An 18,936-nucleotide genomic window follows, 5' to 3' on the forward strand; every position below is an offset into this window, starting at 1 on the left:
TTAAAATCAGATTGACAAACATTCTTTTCACAGTGATTCTGTGACCCCAAAAATTATTTATTCATTTTTTTATAGGCACTTCTTTCACGATGTAAACTTATAGGGAACAGTCTTTTTAAAATACAGTCCACACAAAAAACAACAATACATATCTCTCCTCTGTCTTGGAGTGATTTTCATCTGTCTAAATTGTTTTGATGTCAGATGCAAAGTTTGGAGACATCAGTCATAGACATGTCTGCCTTCTCTGCAGTATAATGGGACTGAATGGCACTAAGCTTGTTGTTCTCAAAGCAAACTAACCAAAAAATAATAATAATAACAACAACAAAAAATTTGAAAATTTAACATGTGCTTCTTTCTAGAAAGTTAGAGGAAAAATTATATATTTTTTCATTTTGGGGTAAGCTGTTCCTTTAAACTGCTGTGCATCATGCAACATAATTTCACAGTTGGGCCACTATGTAGTTGCTTATCAGTGACTACGACTCCAAGAGAAATGGCAGATTAATTTTAGTCCAACAGTAGTGGATACTCATTTATCTGTGTTAATTTAAATAAAACATGTATTACAGTGTTGTCTGGCTGAGGCTGGTGGATCAGAAACTGTAAACACAGCTGGACTAAAATCATGCTAAATAATGTAAAATGATGCATTCTTTACTGTCTTCTTGCTCTTGGTGGTCCATCCTCACCACCAGTTCAACTGTATGATCAAGCGACGAGCTGAATTTGTGTCAGTGTTTGTCTGGATTCTGGTGATCAGCCCTCAGGTTCCCACGCTGGCTTACAACCACATCAAGGGCAGCGGCAGCAACACCCAATGCTTCTTCTTCACTTCTTACAAAGAGCCGTCACGCGCCATCATCATCCTGGTCATCATGCACTGTATACTGATGGTGCTGGAGTTCATCATCCCTCTGGCCATGCTGCTATTTTGCTCCATCTGTATCTCCAGGTCAGTGGCGTAGATGACGTAGGGTTGGTGGGTTTTGTAAACCCATGGGCCCTCTTGTGGTCAAACTTTTTTTCTTTTTTTTTTAATGTAATGTTGCCGCGGTTGACCCTCGCAGCGGCAGGTAGTACAGAGTGTAACGTCAGACTGGGTCACTGCATTTTGTTGCATGTAAGGGGGGATACGAGCGACCCCTCCCAATTTGAACTGATCCATGCGTCTATTGAATGTGATTGGCTCAGCCGCTCAGACAGTGACCCTTATTTTTCTGGAAAAAAAGAAACAAAAAAAGCAAGCAAGGTAGAGGAGATTTGCAAAGATGCTGAAAAGAAAGAAGCCACCAGAAAAAGAGATGTGTGGTGCAGATAAGCGTAGGGCAAAAAAGAAAAAAAAGTTAAGGATGCGGCCAAATGCACCAAACTGACAGATCTCTTCTGTCTTGGTGGGAGGAGCCAGGCCAGTGACGACACGGGTCCGAGCAGCAGCACGGCCACAGCAGGTAAACAAGCACTGTCTGCTGTAACACGGCGCTATCATGATCTCAGACTTGAGACTAGGGTTGTCACAAGAACCGACACTACCGGTAATTTGAACGTGACCGAACCTGGATCCGCTCCAGCTGCTTGGTGTGGCCACAGCCACAGTTGAAGCCCATAAACATGACGTGCCATGTGTCTTTCTCCGGTCAGTTGTCATGGGAACAAGACACTCTGACAGTGGTGCGCATTTAGACCATAATACATCCATGGTTTGGAGCAGAGACAAAACAAACGTGTGTGAATATATAAAACGGAGCTGAAAAATGAAACAATAAGTTTACGCCAATGTCAGGCCCCTTTGACCTCAAAACCCATGTGGAATACAGCCCAGTTACGCCACTGCTCCAGGTTCCACTGCTCCACGGAGGATGGGAAAACCAGACAAGGTTTGACAGGCAATGCAAGTGTGCACCGCCATCGTCACAGCATTCATGGTGTGCTTCTTACCCACCACGGTGAAAACAAATGGGGTGTGGATCATCCGCTCGTGCTGCCCATGGGACTGCACCTATTTATATGCTTTCACCCAGCTCACTATCCTGTCTTTGCGCTGAACTTCCTGAATTTGGCTCTAGAACCCATCATCTATGTGTTCTCCAGCTCCATGTTCAGAAAGGCCCTCTGCAGCTCTCTGCCCTGCACTACAGGCAGGATACAGGCGACCAACAGTGGCTGTTACAAAGTGTTTCTTGGTGTCTTAACGTTTTATTATTATATGATTTGAGTAGAATTAAAATTGTTGAGGACACATTTCAGACTAAAGACCAGAAAAATTGTGATGGCAGGTGGAATTTGGACAAATGTTTTGTCCCAAGGTGAAAAAAAACTTTGAGGTCAGTTGTTAAGTTCAGGTTTAATTTACGCGGTAGGGGAAGTCTCTTTTTTGAGATTTTTGAATTGAGAAAAGTAAATATGTGTATATGTATTCAATGTTTTCTTTCTTACTGCTTTTGAATCAAAAGTGCAAACAAACACAACTTTGTTTATCTAACTGAAAGCTAGTGTCATGTCTGCAGAACAGATAAAAACATTGTTGGAACACAGAACGTGGCCTTTCTCATGCTCATAGATTGTTGAAACTGAAATTGCCATAAACCATTGCAAACGTCATGGCTAGAGAAAAAAACTGAGTCAGTGGGTGAGTTGTGAAGTCACAGTTAGGTCAGAAAAGTCTATTTGTGCTAAGATTAATAACTAAAAATCCAGCATTGGAACAGAAACGTAATCAATCTTTTGTAACTTAAGCCCCACTTCTTATTGTTAAAAATAAAAAAGTGACTGTCACTTCAAAAATTAAATGACTCTATTTAACAAATACAAAAGTATTTCAAACATTGATCTAAATTAACTTCATCATTAAAAAAAGAACCAAACTTATGCCATGTAAAGTGTCTTTATATGAAGGTGTGGCTTCAGTTTTCCTGCCAAGAAGTTAGGATGGTAGTCTCTTCGACCTGTTGTCAAAATTGTGTTTGATTAATAAAATAATCATTGATCAAATAATAAAAGTAATCGTTATACTATGTGCATGTGAGAGACTGAGAGGTGGACGATCAGACGTGGTTTGACTATAAAAACAAAGGAGAACACTAAGTGACCTTTTGTCTTTATGGAACAAAATATACACATTTTGAAACGGTGCTCATGTCTGGAAGTGTGACATGAGAGGATTCAGAAGAAAGTATCTGTCAGACTAGTGACACTACATTCTTAGCACATTACATTCAGTCTTTCTGTCTCTTGTCTTTGCCATCCTGTGTGTGTCCCAGAGTTGACTCTGGGGCCCTATGTTGACCCACACATGCAGTTCAGTGAGGAAGCCGTCATGCACGGGTTGAGGTGGGCAGTGTGTGTCAGGTGTAAGAACCTGGAGAAACGACTATAGAAGTGAGGACTGGTGAATATTAGGGATATGGATGAGAACTTATGATGGCAGAAGTAAGTTCATTTTGAGATTTTCTTTTTACAAGAAGTAAAAAGCAATAAAAGCCACAATAAAATATTACAAATGAATTAAAGTGTCAATAATGAATGAAAACAGTTCAAATGTAAAACTCATTCATCATTAAAACAGGAACATCTAGAAGTGAAATGTGATACAGTTAAAGATTTGAATTGTCGTAGGGATGAAAATGAGGAAAACTTTGAATTGTTTTACATGTTGTTCCATGTTGCAGGTGCACAATATGAAAAACTGGATATTCCAAGTTCAGTAAAAACAGTCGGCACCTGCAGCGTAATCCAGTCACTAGACTGAGTTTGGTAAGAGCTCACATTAAAAGAAAGTATTGAACTGATGTAAGAAGGTAAAAGAGTGATAAGAGCTTTATAAATAAATAAAACCCAGTATCTTTCACATCTTACACTGAGAGGTTCACCCAACCTTAGTATACAAGTCACAATGATGGCTGTTATAACTGTCTTCAGTTAGGAGAGGTGCTAGCAAACGTAGCGTATTATATTAGGAAACTACCCATCCCACAATCCATTGTAATGATGCAACATGGTCTTAAATTTAGTTGTCATCAGGATTACAGTGATAATAAAGGTGTTGCAGTATATTGTAGTTGGTGTTGTGTTGATGTCAGAATTTGTGGTAAGTCCACATTGGAGGGTTACGACATCCTGACCAATAATCTAAACCTCTCTGCAGAATATGAACGAACGGGATTTTAACGTCTGGAACCTCACTGCTGAGCTCTGTTTGTGAAAAGAGGAAGAATGTGTTTGTCTTCTTTTAAAAGTTACTAAGTTAATATTATAATTTAATGTCAAATTTGATTAGATTAGTCATTGTTCTGTTAGATCATTAGTTGAGTTCTTTGTACTTTTACTTAAGTCCTTTTTCTTATAATTGGGTAATATGTAGTAATGTAAGAGTAGTTGTACTTGAATACAGATTTTCAGTACTTTTCCACCCCTGATAATGAGATAACTTCATTTTTAAGCAGAATATTTTAACGGCATGCAGGCAAATACAGCGATCATCACACCGTTGGCTGATGTGTTTCCCCCTCCAGGTTTAACCGCTCTGACATCTTTTGAATTATGCAAACGTCTGCCAGAAAGCAATGAAGGAAGCCCCAAAGTCACCTGTTGCCTGTCGCAGTATTGCCTTGTTTTTCATAGAACGATTTTCATAATCTGACCCCAGGTCTGTTACAAATGGCTGCTGTCATGTCTGGAGGCGTGTCACGGGGCGTGGGGTGGGAGGAGTCAGGAGAGGCGGGTATCTGACAGGAAATAAGTCTAAGCTATATAAGATCTAAGTCGCAGCATCACAGATCATCAGACTGGCTGCTCCAGTTAGAAGTCAAGAAGACTCACACACAACTCAGCTGATCTACACACCTTCACCAGGTGAGGACAAACTGGGCGACAAAAATGTATTCAGACTTTTACTGACTGTGTTACTGAGAGTCGATTCCCAGTGTTAAAAACTCTGTAAAAAACTGAAGACTGTGTGGTCACTCACTTCACATTTCTCAACAGGTTGGAGAAAATGGCCTCAGACCACATGACAGTTGCTGCCCTGGGTCGACCCTTCACCCTTGGAATGCTCTATGATGCTCGGAAAGATAAACTCATCCCAGGTAAGACTTGACATTCACATACTGAAGAAATATTACATTCATAATTTGACATGGAGGCACTTCAGATTTGACCTCTGGAACAAGACAAAAGACTAACAAGTTTCAGGCAGTCGAATGTAGTTCACAGGCTTGTAGACGATATATGGTGATTTTCTTTTACACTTTTATTGCACATAATAACTTTGTGCATAATTTATTAAGTTGCTAAACTTTTGCTGAGTTAAACAAAATCATTAAAAATGCAAACATAGCTGCTAGTGAAAATGAACAGGGTCCAGGCAGACTGGGAGTGTTTGGATGCTTGTAAGAACCGATCGTTGATCAGACACACACACACACACATCTAAACACCTTTCAATGCACCTGTTATCTACCATCTACAGAATGATTTTGGTTGCATTTAAACCCGGAACTATAGGTGTTAACAGATTTGCATGTTACAAAAAATTTAGAGTGATGAACTTCTGACTTTGATGGAGTTTGATTGTGAAATATCTAAACATTTCAATTTAAACAGTTTTCATACAAATCCATACAGCCAATTATGAGATACACACTTCTTGATCTGTGGCACCACCTAAACATAAAACACAATGTTTTTTTCAATACACTAGCTTAATGAACACTGAACATATGTCTTGATTTTCACGTCTTTGTGTCTAATCCTAACCCATTGTGTCTAAGTCATCTTGCATTTCCCACTCCCTGGCTGGGTTCACCAGGCTTAAGTAGGAAGTATAGTGGCGTGCCGCATGTTTCTCTCCTCTGGGAGGTGTGGGATCTTCTCCTGGGTCTGGAGAAGCATGGTGTTGGCAGTTACTCTCATGTGCTCTAGTTCAGCTGCCAAACAGGACAGTACTCGGTTGTGCCACCAGGTGTATCTGCCTTGAGTCAGGCTGGATTTACATCCTACCAAGATGTGCATGAGGGTTACCAGAACCACACACAGAGGACAGGCTGGATCATCTCCCAATGAAGGTTTGGGTTTGTGGGAGGGGCAGGACATTATATTGGTCTGTGATGGTGAAGCTCAGCATTTTAGCCTCCACAGCCCATTCCATGTGATTTTACTCCCCTTGAGGGCATCCTATCTCGTTCAGCTAGCTTGGGATATGGCCCTGGCACACCTTGAAGTTTTTCCTGGTGGAGCTAGAGTTCAGTTGGAGTAGCCTTTTGCTAGGTAAGTTTAATTTTTCCAAGGACAAAACGCTCTCTACCCTGTTGGACATGGTCCACCGTGTCCTAGGGATTCTGTATCCACTACTGCAGCAGCTGGGATCCACTTTTTTCTAGTGGCAAGGGTTGGAGCATCACCTCTTACCAGTCCAGAGATTCTGTGAGTGTCATCTCCAGTCTTACTTTGGCACATTTCTCCATCAGACTGGGGATAGTCAGTGACAGGGCTCCAATCCTGTACAGCCTTATACTGCTGAGATATCTCGGTAGCCCCAGCCATTTCCTCAGCTGTGCATTCCCCAGTCTCTCTCTAGTCGATTGTCATGAGATTGACTGACATCGTAGACGGTGATTGGCCACATGAGTCCGGGCAGCAGTCCAAACTGAACACACCACAGCTTCAGCTTCATTGGGAGAGTAATGTATTGATTTGCCTGAGGCTGCTAATTATATCCTGCCTAAGTTGTTCCAGCTGCTCAGTGTCTTTGAGCTCTGCATTGTACCACTGTCCAAGGCTGTTGATGGGCTTCCTCAGGACAATTGGTATTGGCTCATCAGTGGTTTGGAACCTGTCATCACTTAGTCGGCCTTTCACGATGACATGCTTCAGGAGTTTGATGTTTCCCTGGAGCTTGTCCATTGGTCGTTTGGTGCTTTCTTTTGTTTTTGTAAGTGTAGTCATGTCATGCACACAAGCCCTGATCAGAGAAAGACACATTCCACTCTTGAAGTGTTCACCTCCAATCACCCATTTTAATATCTGGATAATGAGCTCAACTGCCATAGTGAATGGGGAAGATTGTACAGGCCGCCAAGATGCTGCCATGCGGTTGTGTTGTCCTGACTTCTGGAACTTAAATTTGCACACACACACACACACACAGACACACACACACACACCACTATTTAAAATATCAAAGGTAGCCGTACTCATTCTGCAGTAAACTCCATTTAATCTCATGCTGTGACTGATATCTAATTTTTGTGACATTATTAAATAGATAAAACTGATGCATCAATCCAGTGTTGCTGGATTGGGCAGTTTTTGGTCACATTGTGCAGGTTAAAATAGGCTTGAGTGGTTTGGATGGTTTTTAAATACTTTAAAAAATTACTGTATATTGATATTAAAACATTTTTTATTCAGTGGCACAGACAGAGTGATCAGCAAAGCAACTTTAGGTCAGAGTCCTCTGTGGAGACAATGAATTGGTGTAATTAATTTTACTGGAGTGGATTTGTCTCCATCCTGTAATTTCTGAATTAATCAACTTTATGCAAAATAATTAATCAATCAATAAATTTAGTAGCTGTTTCACAAAATGAATTTCCTTTATCAGATGACTGATGTTTTCCAATTTCTCTAGGTTTGAAACTGTGGGATGATAAAACTCTGAAAGAGAACACAGCTCAAAAGCATCATGGGAGCAGTCATTCTCAAATTTCTGCATCTGACACGATTGAATCCAAGTCCTCTCTGCTGGATATTGAAGCTTCTCTGAAGGTCAGTTACATGAGTGGACTGGTTGAAGTTGGAGGATCTGCAAAGTATCTGAATGATACGAAGAAGTTCAAGAATCAGAGCAGAGTGACGTTTCAGTACAAAGCTACCACACACTTCAAAGAGTTATCAATGATTAACTTCAAAGCCATGGACACCAAACAGAAAGAAGTTATTGAGAAGGGTGTTGCAACACATGTAGTCACAGGAATCCTTTATGGGGCAAATGCTTTCTTTGTGTTTGACAGTGAGCAGTTAGAGTCCAGCAGTGTTCAGGAAATCCAGGCCAGCGTGGAAGCTGTGATAAACAAGATCCCTTCATTTGAACTTGAGGGGAGTGTCAGCATCAAACTGACTAATAAAGAAGAAGAGCTGATCAATAAATTCTCCTGCAAATTCTTTGGAGACCTTCTCCTTGAAAGCAACCCTGCAACATTTGTAGAAGCAGTGAAGACCTATGCTGAACTTCCAAAGCTGCTGAGGGAAAATGCAGAGAAGGAGAGTGTTCCATTGAAGGTCTGGCTGATGCCACTGGCGAAATTAACTCTCACATCTCCTGAGCTGAAGACAGGCATCAGCACTGGACTGGTGATGAAGGTGCAGGATGATTTAGAAGATTTAAAGGAAATGCAAATGAGATGCGATGATTCTCTTGCCGACAAAGTGGTCGAGAAATTTCCACAGATCAGAGAAGAGTTGAGCCGTTTCAAAAACCTGTGTAGTTATTATGCATTTCACCTCCAGCAGACCATGATGAAGACACTTCCTCTCATCCGTGAAGGAAAAGAAGATGAGAGCAAATTAGACAAACTCTTCGAAGACAGGAAGAAGTCACCATTCGGTCAAGAAAAGCTGAGCGAGTGGTTGGATCATAAAGAGAGAGAAATCATCATCATCAGGTCCTGTGTAGACATAATGGAGGGAATAAAGATGGTTTCAGATGAGTCAGAGTTGGACAGAGAGATTCTTGCTGCAGGTGTAGAAGATGCTCTGTGCTTTGTGTTCACCTCCCTGGACACTACTGACTCCTACCTTCAAGCACTAAAAGACTACGTGGTCGACTTGAAATCACAATCTACTGCACAACCAACAAAAGACCCATGGTACAAATCAGCTGCAGTTTTAACAAACATGAGAGAAAAAGCCAAAGAGTTCAACAAAGTTGCCAAAGGCTTGAAGAACATCAGCAGTTTCCGGTTCCTGGTAGCGGCCATTGCAAATGAGAAATACAAAGGAGCAACTATCTACCATTACAAGAAAGGCATTCTGGTCACTGATAATTTCTCAATGCCAAACATCACTAATGTGGAGACTGACAAAGACAGAAGAGATTTACTCTGGTGTAAGTACTTTATTTTAACTGTCACATAAATACTAAATTTACTGCCCTTCATGAATCTGAGTTACAACACCTTTTGTTATTCACAGACATCATTTTGAGCTTTTCTTTAAAAAATATATGTTTTTTTCTCATCGCTTACATTAAAATTGCTTTAGAAAGGGATCTCAAGAAAAACAACCAACAGGACTTTTGATGCATAGTGTTAGCAGAAGTACTGTAGATCGCTTACTTTAGTATAAATATTTAGTACAACTATGTAAACATACTTCGTTACAAGATAAAGTCCTGCAATCAGAAGTTTACTTGAGAAAAAGAGCAAAAGCAAAAGAGTCAAATGACACACTAAACAACCCTTGTTAGTTGAGTGCACACAGAACCTGAAGCAGAAAGTCCAGGTGAATAAAGAAAGTTGATAAGCCCTATTGGGATATCCATTATTTCTGACTGGGGTTTTGGGGGTCGAGGTTTTGTTAAGACAGGTCTAGCAAAGAGAGCCTGGCTGTGTTGAACTCCCTTCGTAGCACGGCTCAGGTCCGTCCTTTCCTCGCTGAATTGGACTGCATATACTACATTGGACCTCATGCAAGAACATTTTTTATATTCTGATAGTAAACTTCTCTCAGTTTTTTTTAATATGAAGGGCTCAGATACAGATGCCATGTCAGATTCAAGAAATGCTTGTAACTTCAGATAACTGTATAACTATTTATGTATAAGGATGTGTGGAATATTATAGTTAAATTATTTCTGGAAATTAGGGAAGCAGAAACATAAAATGAAGGTTCTTCACAAATGTAACTTAAGAACCTGGACAGTTTAAGATGCAAAAATTTTTGGAATGCCGTTTTAGTCAACATTAAATAAATAAATAAGTAAACATTGCTATAAAATAACTAAATGAGGCTTTTATTTCATCATGCCACATTTATTTCCCACATCTTTTTACTTACAACTGTTCAACGCAAGTTAAGAGATGTGGTTATCTCAAGCACAGCTATCTGAGCTAAGACTAACTAGCTACAGTACTGCTTAGCTACTCAAGCAACAATTTCTCTGTCCATCAGAAAATGTGGTAAATCACAGAAAGTTGAGGCAGAGCAGGATGCCACGACCCAAACCAGACAATGAAACCATCTTAGTACTGTACTCTCTGTATTCTCTGTCACCAAATTGGCGTCCATTCTTCAGTCTCCGATGCTGTCTTTGGGTGTCTTGCTTAGAATCCGAATCTATGAGATAACCAGGCCCCTTCATTTGCATATAAATGGGAAATAAAAGTTTCCTTAAATAAATAACAGCTGTCTTTTCAAAAACTTTTTTCCACACAAATATATTTATGTATCTAACTATGATGACTCATTTATGTATTTATATTTATTTACATATTAATAACCATCTATTTCAGGATTTATTTCATATCCACATTTATTTAACATTTATTTTATTATTATTTAATTATTTATCATTAAATGGCTGTCTAAAGTAAATCGAGTGCGAGCTGTAATCATGATCACATCTTGTTCTGTCCTTCAGATGCCCGTGATGTCACTCTGGACCCAGACACAGCACACAACTACCTCACTTTGTCTAAGGGAAACAAGAAGGCCGCATGTGTAGGATGGCGTAAATGTACTGACCTCCCACAGAGATTTGATTTCTTTCGACAGGTTATGTCCACAGAGGGGCTGACTGGGCGATGTTACTGGGAGGTAGAGTGGAGTGCTGGGCAAAGTGAAGATGTAGCTGTAGGTGTTTCCTACACAGGTATAGGAAGGAAAGGAAAAAGTGACCGATGCAAGCTTGGATGGAGTAACATCTGTTGGGCTTTAGGCCACAGATGGTCCCCACCACACCCTACTCTGTATACAGCTCATCCTAACCAGTACCAGAATTTGCGATTTCCTGCTCATGGCCTCACCCGTCTGGGAATCTACCTGGACTGGGATGCTGGCACTCTGTCTTACTACAAAGTCTCAGCTGATACAGTGACTCATCTCCACACCTTCCGTGCCAAATTCTCTGAGCCTGTTTACCCAATATTCTTGATTTGGCGTAATTCCAACTACATATTCCTGCCTCTGTAATCTCATGATTGAGTCACATGATTCAGTTCAAATTCAGTCCAGTTCACTCCACTTTCACAGAATTATTGTTGAATATCTTTGCTATTGTTTTTTTTTCATTGTGTGTATGTGTGTGAAGCTCCACCATGTTAGTCACATACACTGTACTCATGGACCAGAGTGGAGTAATAGACTTTCTGAAGTCCAGGAGTTTCTTTATTCACGATGTTCAATTTTACCATTGATCAATAATAATCAAAAGCGGTGAGGGAAATTACACATACTGCACAAATAATCAATATCTTTATTGTTCATGTAATCATGAGGATTGTGAGGGAAATTACACATATCACACTTTTAATCATATATCTGTGTTATCTTTGTCTCTTGTAATGTTTAAATATCTTCCCATATAATCATGTTTATTTCCTCTGATTGTTCTGAATCTTGTACCATAGAACCTTTAACCTGAGAGAACCCTATAGCTTGTGAAGTGTTTGTGGAGTGTACGTGATTAAAAGTCTGTTCAGGGTTCATCAGTGCAGGAAAATATTAGATTGTTGTCAGGTAGTAAAACTAGAAACAAAGGTGCCTCAGATCAGTAACAGCCAGAGCAGCCGGGGCAGATAGTTGGTAGGAGGGCAGTAAACTGCCACAGCACCTGAGACGGGAACAGACCGGACCAGGAAGACAACCTCGGCTGGAGGGAGAAGAAAATACATGAGATAAAGACGGCTCCAAGTTATAAAGCGTCTCTTCAGTGTCCACATTATGAACTGTCCTTTGTGTTGTGTACTGTGCTCTGAGCATTAATAAAGAGTGACAATAATGAGAGAGATTTTGGTCTCCTTCTTATTTGTCAGTGGAATTGCAAAATTGCCAGGCGGTCAATGACATATAAGGATTTTCAACAGGCCACACAAAAATAAAAAATACGTATTGCAAATTTTCCAAACATTAAGAATGTTGTGTACACATGAATTCATATTACAGTTTTAAATGAAGTGATTTTAGTGTTTTTCATCAAGATGAATTGGCCCTGGCCTTAAATAATGCCATGTAATGAATAAATGGTTGAAGTGTGCAGCAACTACCACTGCAAGTGTTAGTGGTACAAATGGAAACGTGGTCAAACAAACCTAATTCATTCTATTTAAAGTCACTGTAAAAATGCTGACTTCTATAGAAGTAACAGTGTTGAATAACTATCATCAGAAAAATGGCCATATAGGTGATCTGTGCCAGCAGCTTATTGACCAGAAAGAACTGAATACAAGCCTCTGTTCATTCCTAACCGACTTCTTGGTATTAAATTACCTGGATCATCTACTTTGTTCTGTCTAAAGAACAAGCGCTGTGGAGATTTCCTTCTGCTGATTGGTTAACTTAAAGTTCAGCTCTCAGTCTAACTTGAACGGGATAAAATTATTTAATCATGCAGATCTTCTAGACTTTCCAAATCTTATTGGACCAAATGGATTAAAATCAGATTGACAAACATCCATTTTGTGACCCTTAAAATAATTCATTCATCTTTTTACAGCCACTTCTTTCACAATGTAAGCTTGTAGAAAACAGTCTCTAAAAGACAGTCCACAGAAAAACCAAAATACATATTTCCCCTCTGTCTTTGAGTGATTTCCATCCGTCTAAATTGTTTTGGTGTCAGATGCCAAGTTTCGGAGACATCAGTCATAGACATGTCTGCCTTCTCTGCAGTATAATGGGTGTTACGACCCTGAACCCGTGTTGGGAAAAGGGAAGGAACATCAACCAGTTGTAATTGGTATAATTAAAGTTATTTATTTACAACAGCGATCAAGTTGACAATTTACAGAAGTGAGGGAAATTAAAGTAACAGGAGACAGGGCCGATGGGTGCTGCTCAACTCAAAGAAACAAAGAAATACAACAAAAAGAGACCTCCCAAAGTGGGAACTCATAGCTACCTAAATAAGCTAAAAATCAATGAAGCAAAAGAAACACCTGTAGCAACCTACCTTATCAAGCTTTGAAAACATAAATACAAAGAGCCAGGACCCCTATGCCTGGTGTAGTCTAATACAGTTAACAACCTAGCAAGTGTGTGACGACTTCAATCAGTTTTCGAAACTGTTTTCCCTGAGCCAGTCCCTTTCAACGAGTACCTCATACAATAATGCTTAACACTTTACAACAACAAGAGGCACGTGTGGCAAACTGTCTATGGGAGAGGCAGCCGCCATGACTGACACACTCACTGAGGTTATATAGCTCAGACTTCCAGCTGCACTCCCATGATTGGTGGACGGGCGAACGAAGGGAACCAATCAGTATGTCGAATAGCGCAGGAGCGTGTGGCAAAGGTAACGCCCCTCGAAGCTGGAGGCCAATCATGGGCCAGAGTTCACACACTGCAATATACAAATAGAGAACTACACGACAAAGGGTTAGACATGGGGCACGGAAACAGCGGTGGCTATAAAATGGGACTAAATGGCACTTGGCTTGTTGTGATCAAAGCACCAAAAAAATACATTTGAGAAGCTGAACACAAGGTATCTCTTTCAGTTCAGCCACTATGTCAAACTATTTATATTTGTTGTTCAGCAGCGACCTCTAGTGGCAGCAGTAGATGTGACAGGAGCAGCATAAAGTGCATGAAAGTCTGCATACGAGGGAAGAGGGGTGGATGGATGGGTCAAACAAACACAGGACTTTCACCCCGGACACCAGAGTGTGTGTCCTGTGTGAAAGCAGAATTCAAAGTTCACTCATTGAAATTTAAAAGTTAAAAAAAAGCTAAATACATAACCACATGACCTGCATCAACTGAACTGTGTGACTTGAGTCACGTGACTAATGTAACGTAGGGACATATTTGATCCTAAACCATGATTTTTTTTTCAAAAACCAGAATGGTGCCAGAATGTAACCAAACTGCACCGTTTTACAGTAGATATGTTAAACACACTTGAGGTGCCTGTTGCTAACGGAAGTCTAAACTGGTCGTATATGTCATCACAGAAGTCTTTTGCAATCTGCATATTCTATTGTTTAGTTTAGTGAACATTCACATTCAGAAGTCATTTATCTATTCTGTTTTAATGTATTTTTTAAATACATACTTGATTTTGCCTGTTTAGTTATGTTGTATCATAGTTATTGTATTTTAGCTTTCAATTCTATTTCTTCTAATTCTAATTCTTTCTTTTGCCTACCTCATTGTTTTTTTAATAGACTAATGTCAAACGGCTGCTGGAACCCTTTAATTTGATGGCTCACTGAACTGTGAGCTTGACTGATCACTGTGGAAAATGTGGCTTCGGGTAAGAAATATTTCATCTGTGATGAGCTCTGGCTGAGGAATCAGATGGTGTCTGCCGTGGACTGATGTGAGTTTTAGGTGTATTCTTTGAGGCCGGAGTGTTTGTAGTGGTTGTGGTTTATTTTGAATTTCTGTGCTGCCAAACACACCTTTGTTTGTTACTGACAGCAGCTGTGACTTCCACAGAACTGATCAAACAGGTTTTAACACAAAGCATGACCTTTGTCTCTCACGCTCACTTATGTTGGACCTGCCAACATAAAATGTCTGATAAAGAGAATTTTTTTTTTTGTCATTTGCACACAACTGTGTGAATTAAAGCAGCATAAGGATACAAAAAATAAATACACACTGTACACAAAAAGGCATACTTTACAAAACTTCAACAAATTATATCAAATAAACACTTTATTGATTCAGTAGCCGGCCAGTGTCTGGTCTGTAGTTAACAGCAACAGTGAGCTTCACTGACCTGCTATTAGCGGGGCTCTCCAGGTGTTTTAAGGTCAGACATCTTTCAGTGAAAGCACAGTGATGCAGAGTAAAGGGCCCAGATGGCTGGCCTTCCTGCCAGCCTGCCTCTTAACTCGGTAGGTTCCACCGTTCAGCAGCCACACAGGGCAATGTAATGTTTTACCAAACATTTCATGGGCAGGCATTTAAAGTTAACCATGTGCAGTAGATTAAGGAGAACTGACTGATGGGGACAACTTGTGTAGGAATTGGTCCAGTATTGAGGGAGACTGATGCAGCTGGCAGCTGAGAAATGAGCCACAATGTGATTCTTTGGGGAAAATGTAAATCTCTGACGACAGCATGGAAATGCCTCTCTTCCCCTTCACTATTTCGGTCTGTGTATAACCAAATCTTGTATATCGTGAAGTCTTATTCTCTCGTTTGTTGCAGTAATATAATGGAGGACACGCGAGAAAGAGCAATCAGGAGCAGAGTGAGACATTTTTGAGTACAGAAACATAGATTACTATTACCACAACAGTCAGAGACGCTATAGTTTTGTTTGCACATTTCACAATGGTACCAACAAAATGTCACAAATAATTTTGACCGGAGTGGCCGTTACCAACCAAAGAGAGGAAGTTCACTGGGAGGAGAGACGTGCTGCACAGACTGGAGGTAATGGTAACTGCTACAGTTAGTAGAGAAGATACTGGCCAGGTCTCAGATGTCAAGTCCAGGTAAATTAACTGTGGTCCGAGTAGATCTGGTGACCCGTTTAACCTTTTTATTTGTAGGTTTTAATGATTTCATCTGCGATTGATCATTCAGGACCAGTGAACAATCTTGCTCTACCCCTCCCTCACCTGTTGGTCCTGCTGCTGCAGTCTGTGTGACAGTCACTCTGCTCTGCACAGAAACATAGAGACTGTCCTGTTTAATGTAGGTCTACTGATTCTGTTATTAACTGTCTGGTTTCTGATTGACATTGTTTTCTCTCCAAAGGTGCTGCCTCTCAGGTCGGTGGGTTGTGGAGCAGATACCAACCTGATGACTTGGTATCAGGTGCAGATATTCATCATCATACATAATATTGAACATTGTTGTACTGAAAATTAAACAACCTCACAAAATATACAGCAGGTCAAACACCTCTATGGTTCATCTTACTTTATGTGTGTATATTCAGAGAGTTGTAGTTTGTCACTGTGACCACTAGAGGACAGCAATTCATTATCATTTCTGTTTGTGTTCAGGGAGGAAAGTGAATCCAGACAGAGAGACACAGGAGACGAAGTGAAGACATCAGATCCCATCAGTTTTCTGCTCAGCTTCTCATTTATTGACACCGTACAGCAGATAATGATTGACATCAGGGTTTCAAACCTCCAACAAACATTGTGATGAAACTAGTTTGAGCTGAGTGTGTTCAGCTGCAGCAGCAGACTGAAGGTAACATCTTCACCAACAGACAATAATTTCTCTACACCAACAGCTGTTTGACTGAAGGCTTCACACCCAGCAGCTGCTCACACACACAATCAAACTCTGACTTTTATTTCAGTTGGAAATATTTGTGTGAACTGTCTGCAGTTATTGAACTTATCAACAAGTTTTATCAGACTCTGTGTGTCTGTTTCCATCTAAAGATTATGTGAGATCATGTATTACAGGGAGAGTAAATTAAAAAAATCATCAGCTGAGATTCTGCTGTACGTTGGTCCTGAAGAACTAGTGGACAGGACGGATCTTAAAGCTGATGGTCTTCAGGGAGTAGTCATGACCCTTCCAATTGTACCAACTCACTCCAACAGCGTGGACAGTCCCGTCAGCCCCCCAACGATAAACTCCATTGGGGTTTGTACGGTGACACAGGTTGTACCACCACGCCCCCAGGTAGCTTTTGGCACAGTTCCCACTCGCCTTGTCCTGGTCTTTGTCGAAGGTGGAGAACTTCTGTTTGCTGTGCCAAGTCAGGGAGTCTCCTACAGAAATACAACATGAAACAGAGAGTTTCACAATGATACTGTACTTATGAAGGACACAATCATTATTGGCACCAAGATATCAAACTGGACCAGGGGAGGAAACAACTTCAGTGCATTCTCACTAACACCAACTCTTCCTACTAAATAAGAAAACTCTGGATCTACAGGACTATATTCTGCATGAATGCAACTATCTATCCTTCTTAGTATAATGGACAGTGTCTCAGCCTGTCAAGAGATTTCTTTGCAGATTTAGAGACATGTTGCGTATGTTACAAATTAAAATATTTCAAGATATTTCAAGTTGTTTCCTGCTTCATTAATTTTGCACACAAAAAAATTAATACACAACAGAAACTATTCATTTATATTTATGCAGATTATTTAAAAAAGGTAAAATGATATTTCCACTCTGGCCAGCAGGGGGTACTGCAGCACCTACAGCACCCTCCTTCCTGCCCTGATGCTCACCTGCCCCTCCATTCTTGAATCCAGACACAGTCATTCGATATCCGTCAGACTCAGGGCCCACAGAGAACTGAGAGTATTTAGCAAACACTGTTTTTCCTGTAAAGTCCTCCATGTCGACCCGCAGCTCGTACTTTCGCTGGCATGTCAAATGGTGGATGGTGTTAAGACCTGCACACACACACACACACACACACACACACACACACACACACACACACACACACTATTTAACATACTGCACAGTAATGTACGTAATTTAGAAAAATATTTTTTGACACAGTCCTACCAATGGCTTCACACTGTTCTACTGAAGGTGATAACACTGATGGATATATTGAAGGTATGAAAATGTATTTTAATATGTTGCAATGAACAAACAAAGACATTAAAGAAGACTGAAACTCTGAATATAAAAATACTTTGTTTGGAAAACTCCTCTGACTGAGACTGAAAGAAAACCTGCAGACTGGAGACACAACATTCATGAAAAATCTCATTTCTGGATTGATTCAAGAGAGCCTCTCTGTTAGTTTGGTTTCAGTTCTCACCGAGCCAGTACTCTCCTGCAGCGTTACCAAAGCCAGTCCTGTATTGATCCCAGCCCCTGTAGAAGTTCACCGAGCCGTCCATCCTCCTCTGGAACACCTGGGGAGGACGGGATGGAGGGTTAACCACCAGTTATCTGACACATCAACCAAATGTTAATACTTCAACCCAGTTGGCTGTAACTTCAACTTGACTTCAGTGAAAACTCACCGTCCACCGTCCTCCATCTGTCTTCAAGTCACAGTACACCTACACACAAACACACACTCGTTGGTAAATGTGATCAAGTTGCAAATACTTTACATATGTTGACGTCTCATCTTGGAACCAGCAGCTTCATCATCTGAAGGTCCACCTGTGTCCCAGAGAGGATGAAGTGTACCTGGATGCGAGATGTGGCTCCAATGGGATAGATGCTGTACACTCCACTGGGTCGGCTCTTGTCTTGCTTCTGGATGTCACTGCAGTCCACTGGCAGGTTGACGGTGGTGCAGCTGGTCAACACTGGAGCCAGGAGGAGGACGAGGACTGATATCAGCTGGAACAGAGAACATTTTGACATGGAGTCAGGTCTGAAACTTCTCAACTGGTTGGACATTTTGGAGAAATGAGACATTGTCTCCAATTTCACTTTAAATTTAATGTAATTTAATTGTGTGACGGCCCGTCGGTTGTTGGGCAGGACTGAGACAGAAAGTTTCAAACTTGCCTTCATTGTCAGAGTTCTGCTGAAGTGATGTATTCTTGTCTGGATCTCTGATGAGCTGTATTTATAAAAAAAATATTCCAAACTTTAGAGCTCAATACTCAACATCAACACTATACAATCACAAATAACGGTATCATGAAAACCAAAAGAGATTAAGGAGTGATGATGACAAACTGCATCAGATACACAGCCTGACACCACAGGTTTTAAACACTCACTTATATCAAATATACAGTCTGCTTCAACACAGTGATCTCACTGAAATAAATGAGGTGGCTGCTGATGTCACCA

At 40.6% G+C, this 18,936-nt stretch overlaps 2 protein-coding genes and 1 pseudogene across 3 annotated transcripts; 2 read left to right on the top strand and 1 right to left on the bottom strand.

Moving 5' to 3' along the window:
* The first annotated feature begins 677 nt into the window (after window positions 1–677).
* On the top strand, window positions 678–3,379 carry LOC146311498 (hydroxycarboxylic acid receptor 2-like; annotated as a pseudogene).
* A 1,367-nt stretch (window positions 3,380–4,746) lies between these two features.
* LOC146311499 (stonustoxin subunit beta-like) lies at window positions 4,747–12,005 on the top strand. The gene is made up of 4 exons (XM_084740201.1): window positions 4,747–4,854; window positions 4,987–5,087; window positions 7,631–9,106; window positions 10,640–12,005. The coding sequence occupies exons 2-4, from the start codon at window positions 4,997–4,999 to the stop codon at window positions 11,188–11,190; spliced, it is 2,118 nt and encodes a 705-aa protein (XP_084596327.1). The 5' UTR covers window positions 4,747–4,854; window positions 4,987–4,996; the 3' UTR covers window positions 11,191–12,005.
* Window positions 12,006–16,246: 4,241 nt separating this feature from the next.
* LOC146311500 (microfibril-associated glycoprotein 4-like) lies at window positions 16,247–18,667 on the bottom strand. 2 transcript variants are annotated; one of them, XM_084740205.1, is made up of 6 exons: window positions 18,646–18,667; window positions 18,319–18,474; window positions 18,147–18,185; window positions 17,939–18,035; window positions 17,391–17,558; window positions 16,247–16,916 (listed from the first exon to the last, which is right to left on the bottom strand). In XM_084740205.1, the coding sequence occupies exons 1-6, from the start codon at window positions 18,649–18,651 to the stop codon at window positions 16,663–16,665; spliced, it is 720 nt and encodes a 239-aa protein (XP_084596331.1). In that variant the 5' UTR covers window positions 18,652–18,667; the 3' UTR covers window positions 16,247–16,662. The 2 variants fall into 2 exon arrangements, with proteins under 2 accessions (XP_084596331.1, XP_084596332.1); XM_084740206.1 differs by lacking the exon at window positions 18,646–18,667 and having other exon boundaries at window positions 18,319–18,513.
* Between the last annotated feature and the right edge of the window lie 269 nt (window positions 18,668–18,936).

Source organism: Lutjanus erythropterus, chromosome 17 (genome assembly GCF_056507025.1).
Source record: "Lutjanus erythropterus isolate fLutEry1 chromosome 17, fLutEry1.hap2, whole genome shotgun sequence".
Lineage (NCBI taxonomy): Eukaryota > Metazoa > Chordata > Actinopteri > Lutjaniformes > Lutjanidae > Lutjanus > Lutjanus erythropterus.

Excerpts from the sequence above, each read along its gene's own strand:
- LOC146311499 (XM_084740201.1), top strand. The coding sequence starts at position 4,997 with ATGGCCTCAGACCACATGACAGTTGCTGCCCTGGGTCGACCCTTCACC. Across the intron at positions 5,088-7,630 it reads GAAAGATAAACTCATCCCAG|GTTTGAAACTGTGGGATGAT; the intron begins GTAAGACTTGAC and ends CAATTTCTCTAG. Across the intron at positions 9,107-10,639 it reads CAGAAGAGATTTACTCTGGT|ATGCCCGTGATGTCACTCTG; the intron begins GTAAGTACTTTA and ends TCTGTCCTTCAG.
- LOC146311500 (XM_084740206.1), bottom strand. The coding sequence starts at position 18,498 with ATGTCAAAATGTTCTCTGTTCCAGCTGATATCAGTCCTCGTCCTCCTC. Across the intron at positions 18,186-18,318 it reads GAGCCACATCTCGCATCCAG|GTGTACTGTGACTTGAAGAC; the intron begins GTACACTTCATC and ends GTTTGTGTGTAG. Across the intron at positions 18,036-18,146 it reads CAGATGGAGGACGGTGGACG|GTGTTCCAGAGGAGGATGGA; the intron begins GTGAGTTTTCAC and ends CGTCCTCCCCAG.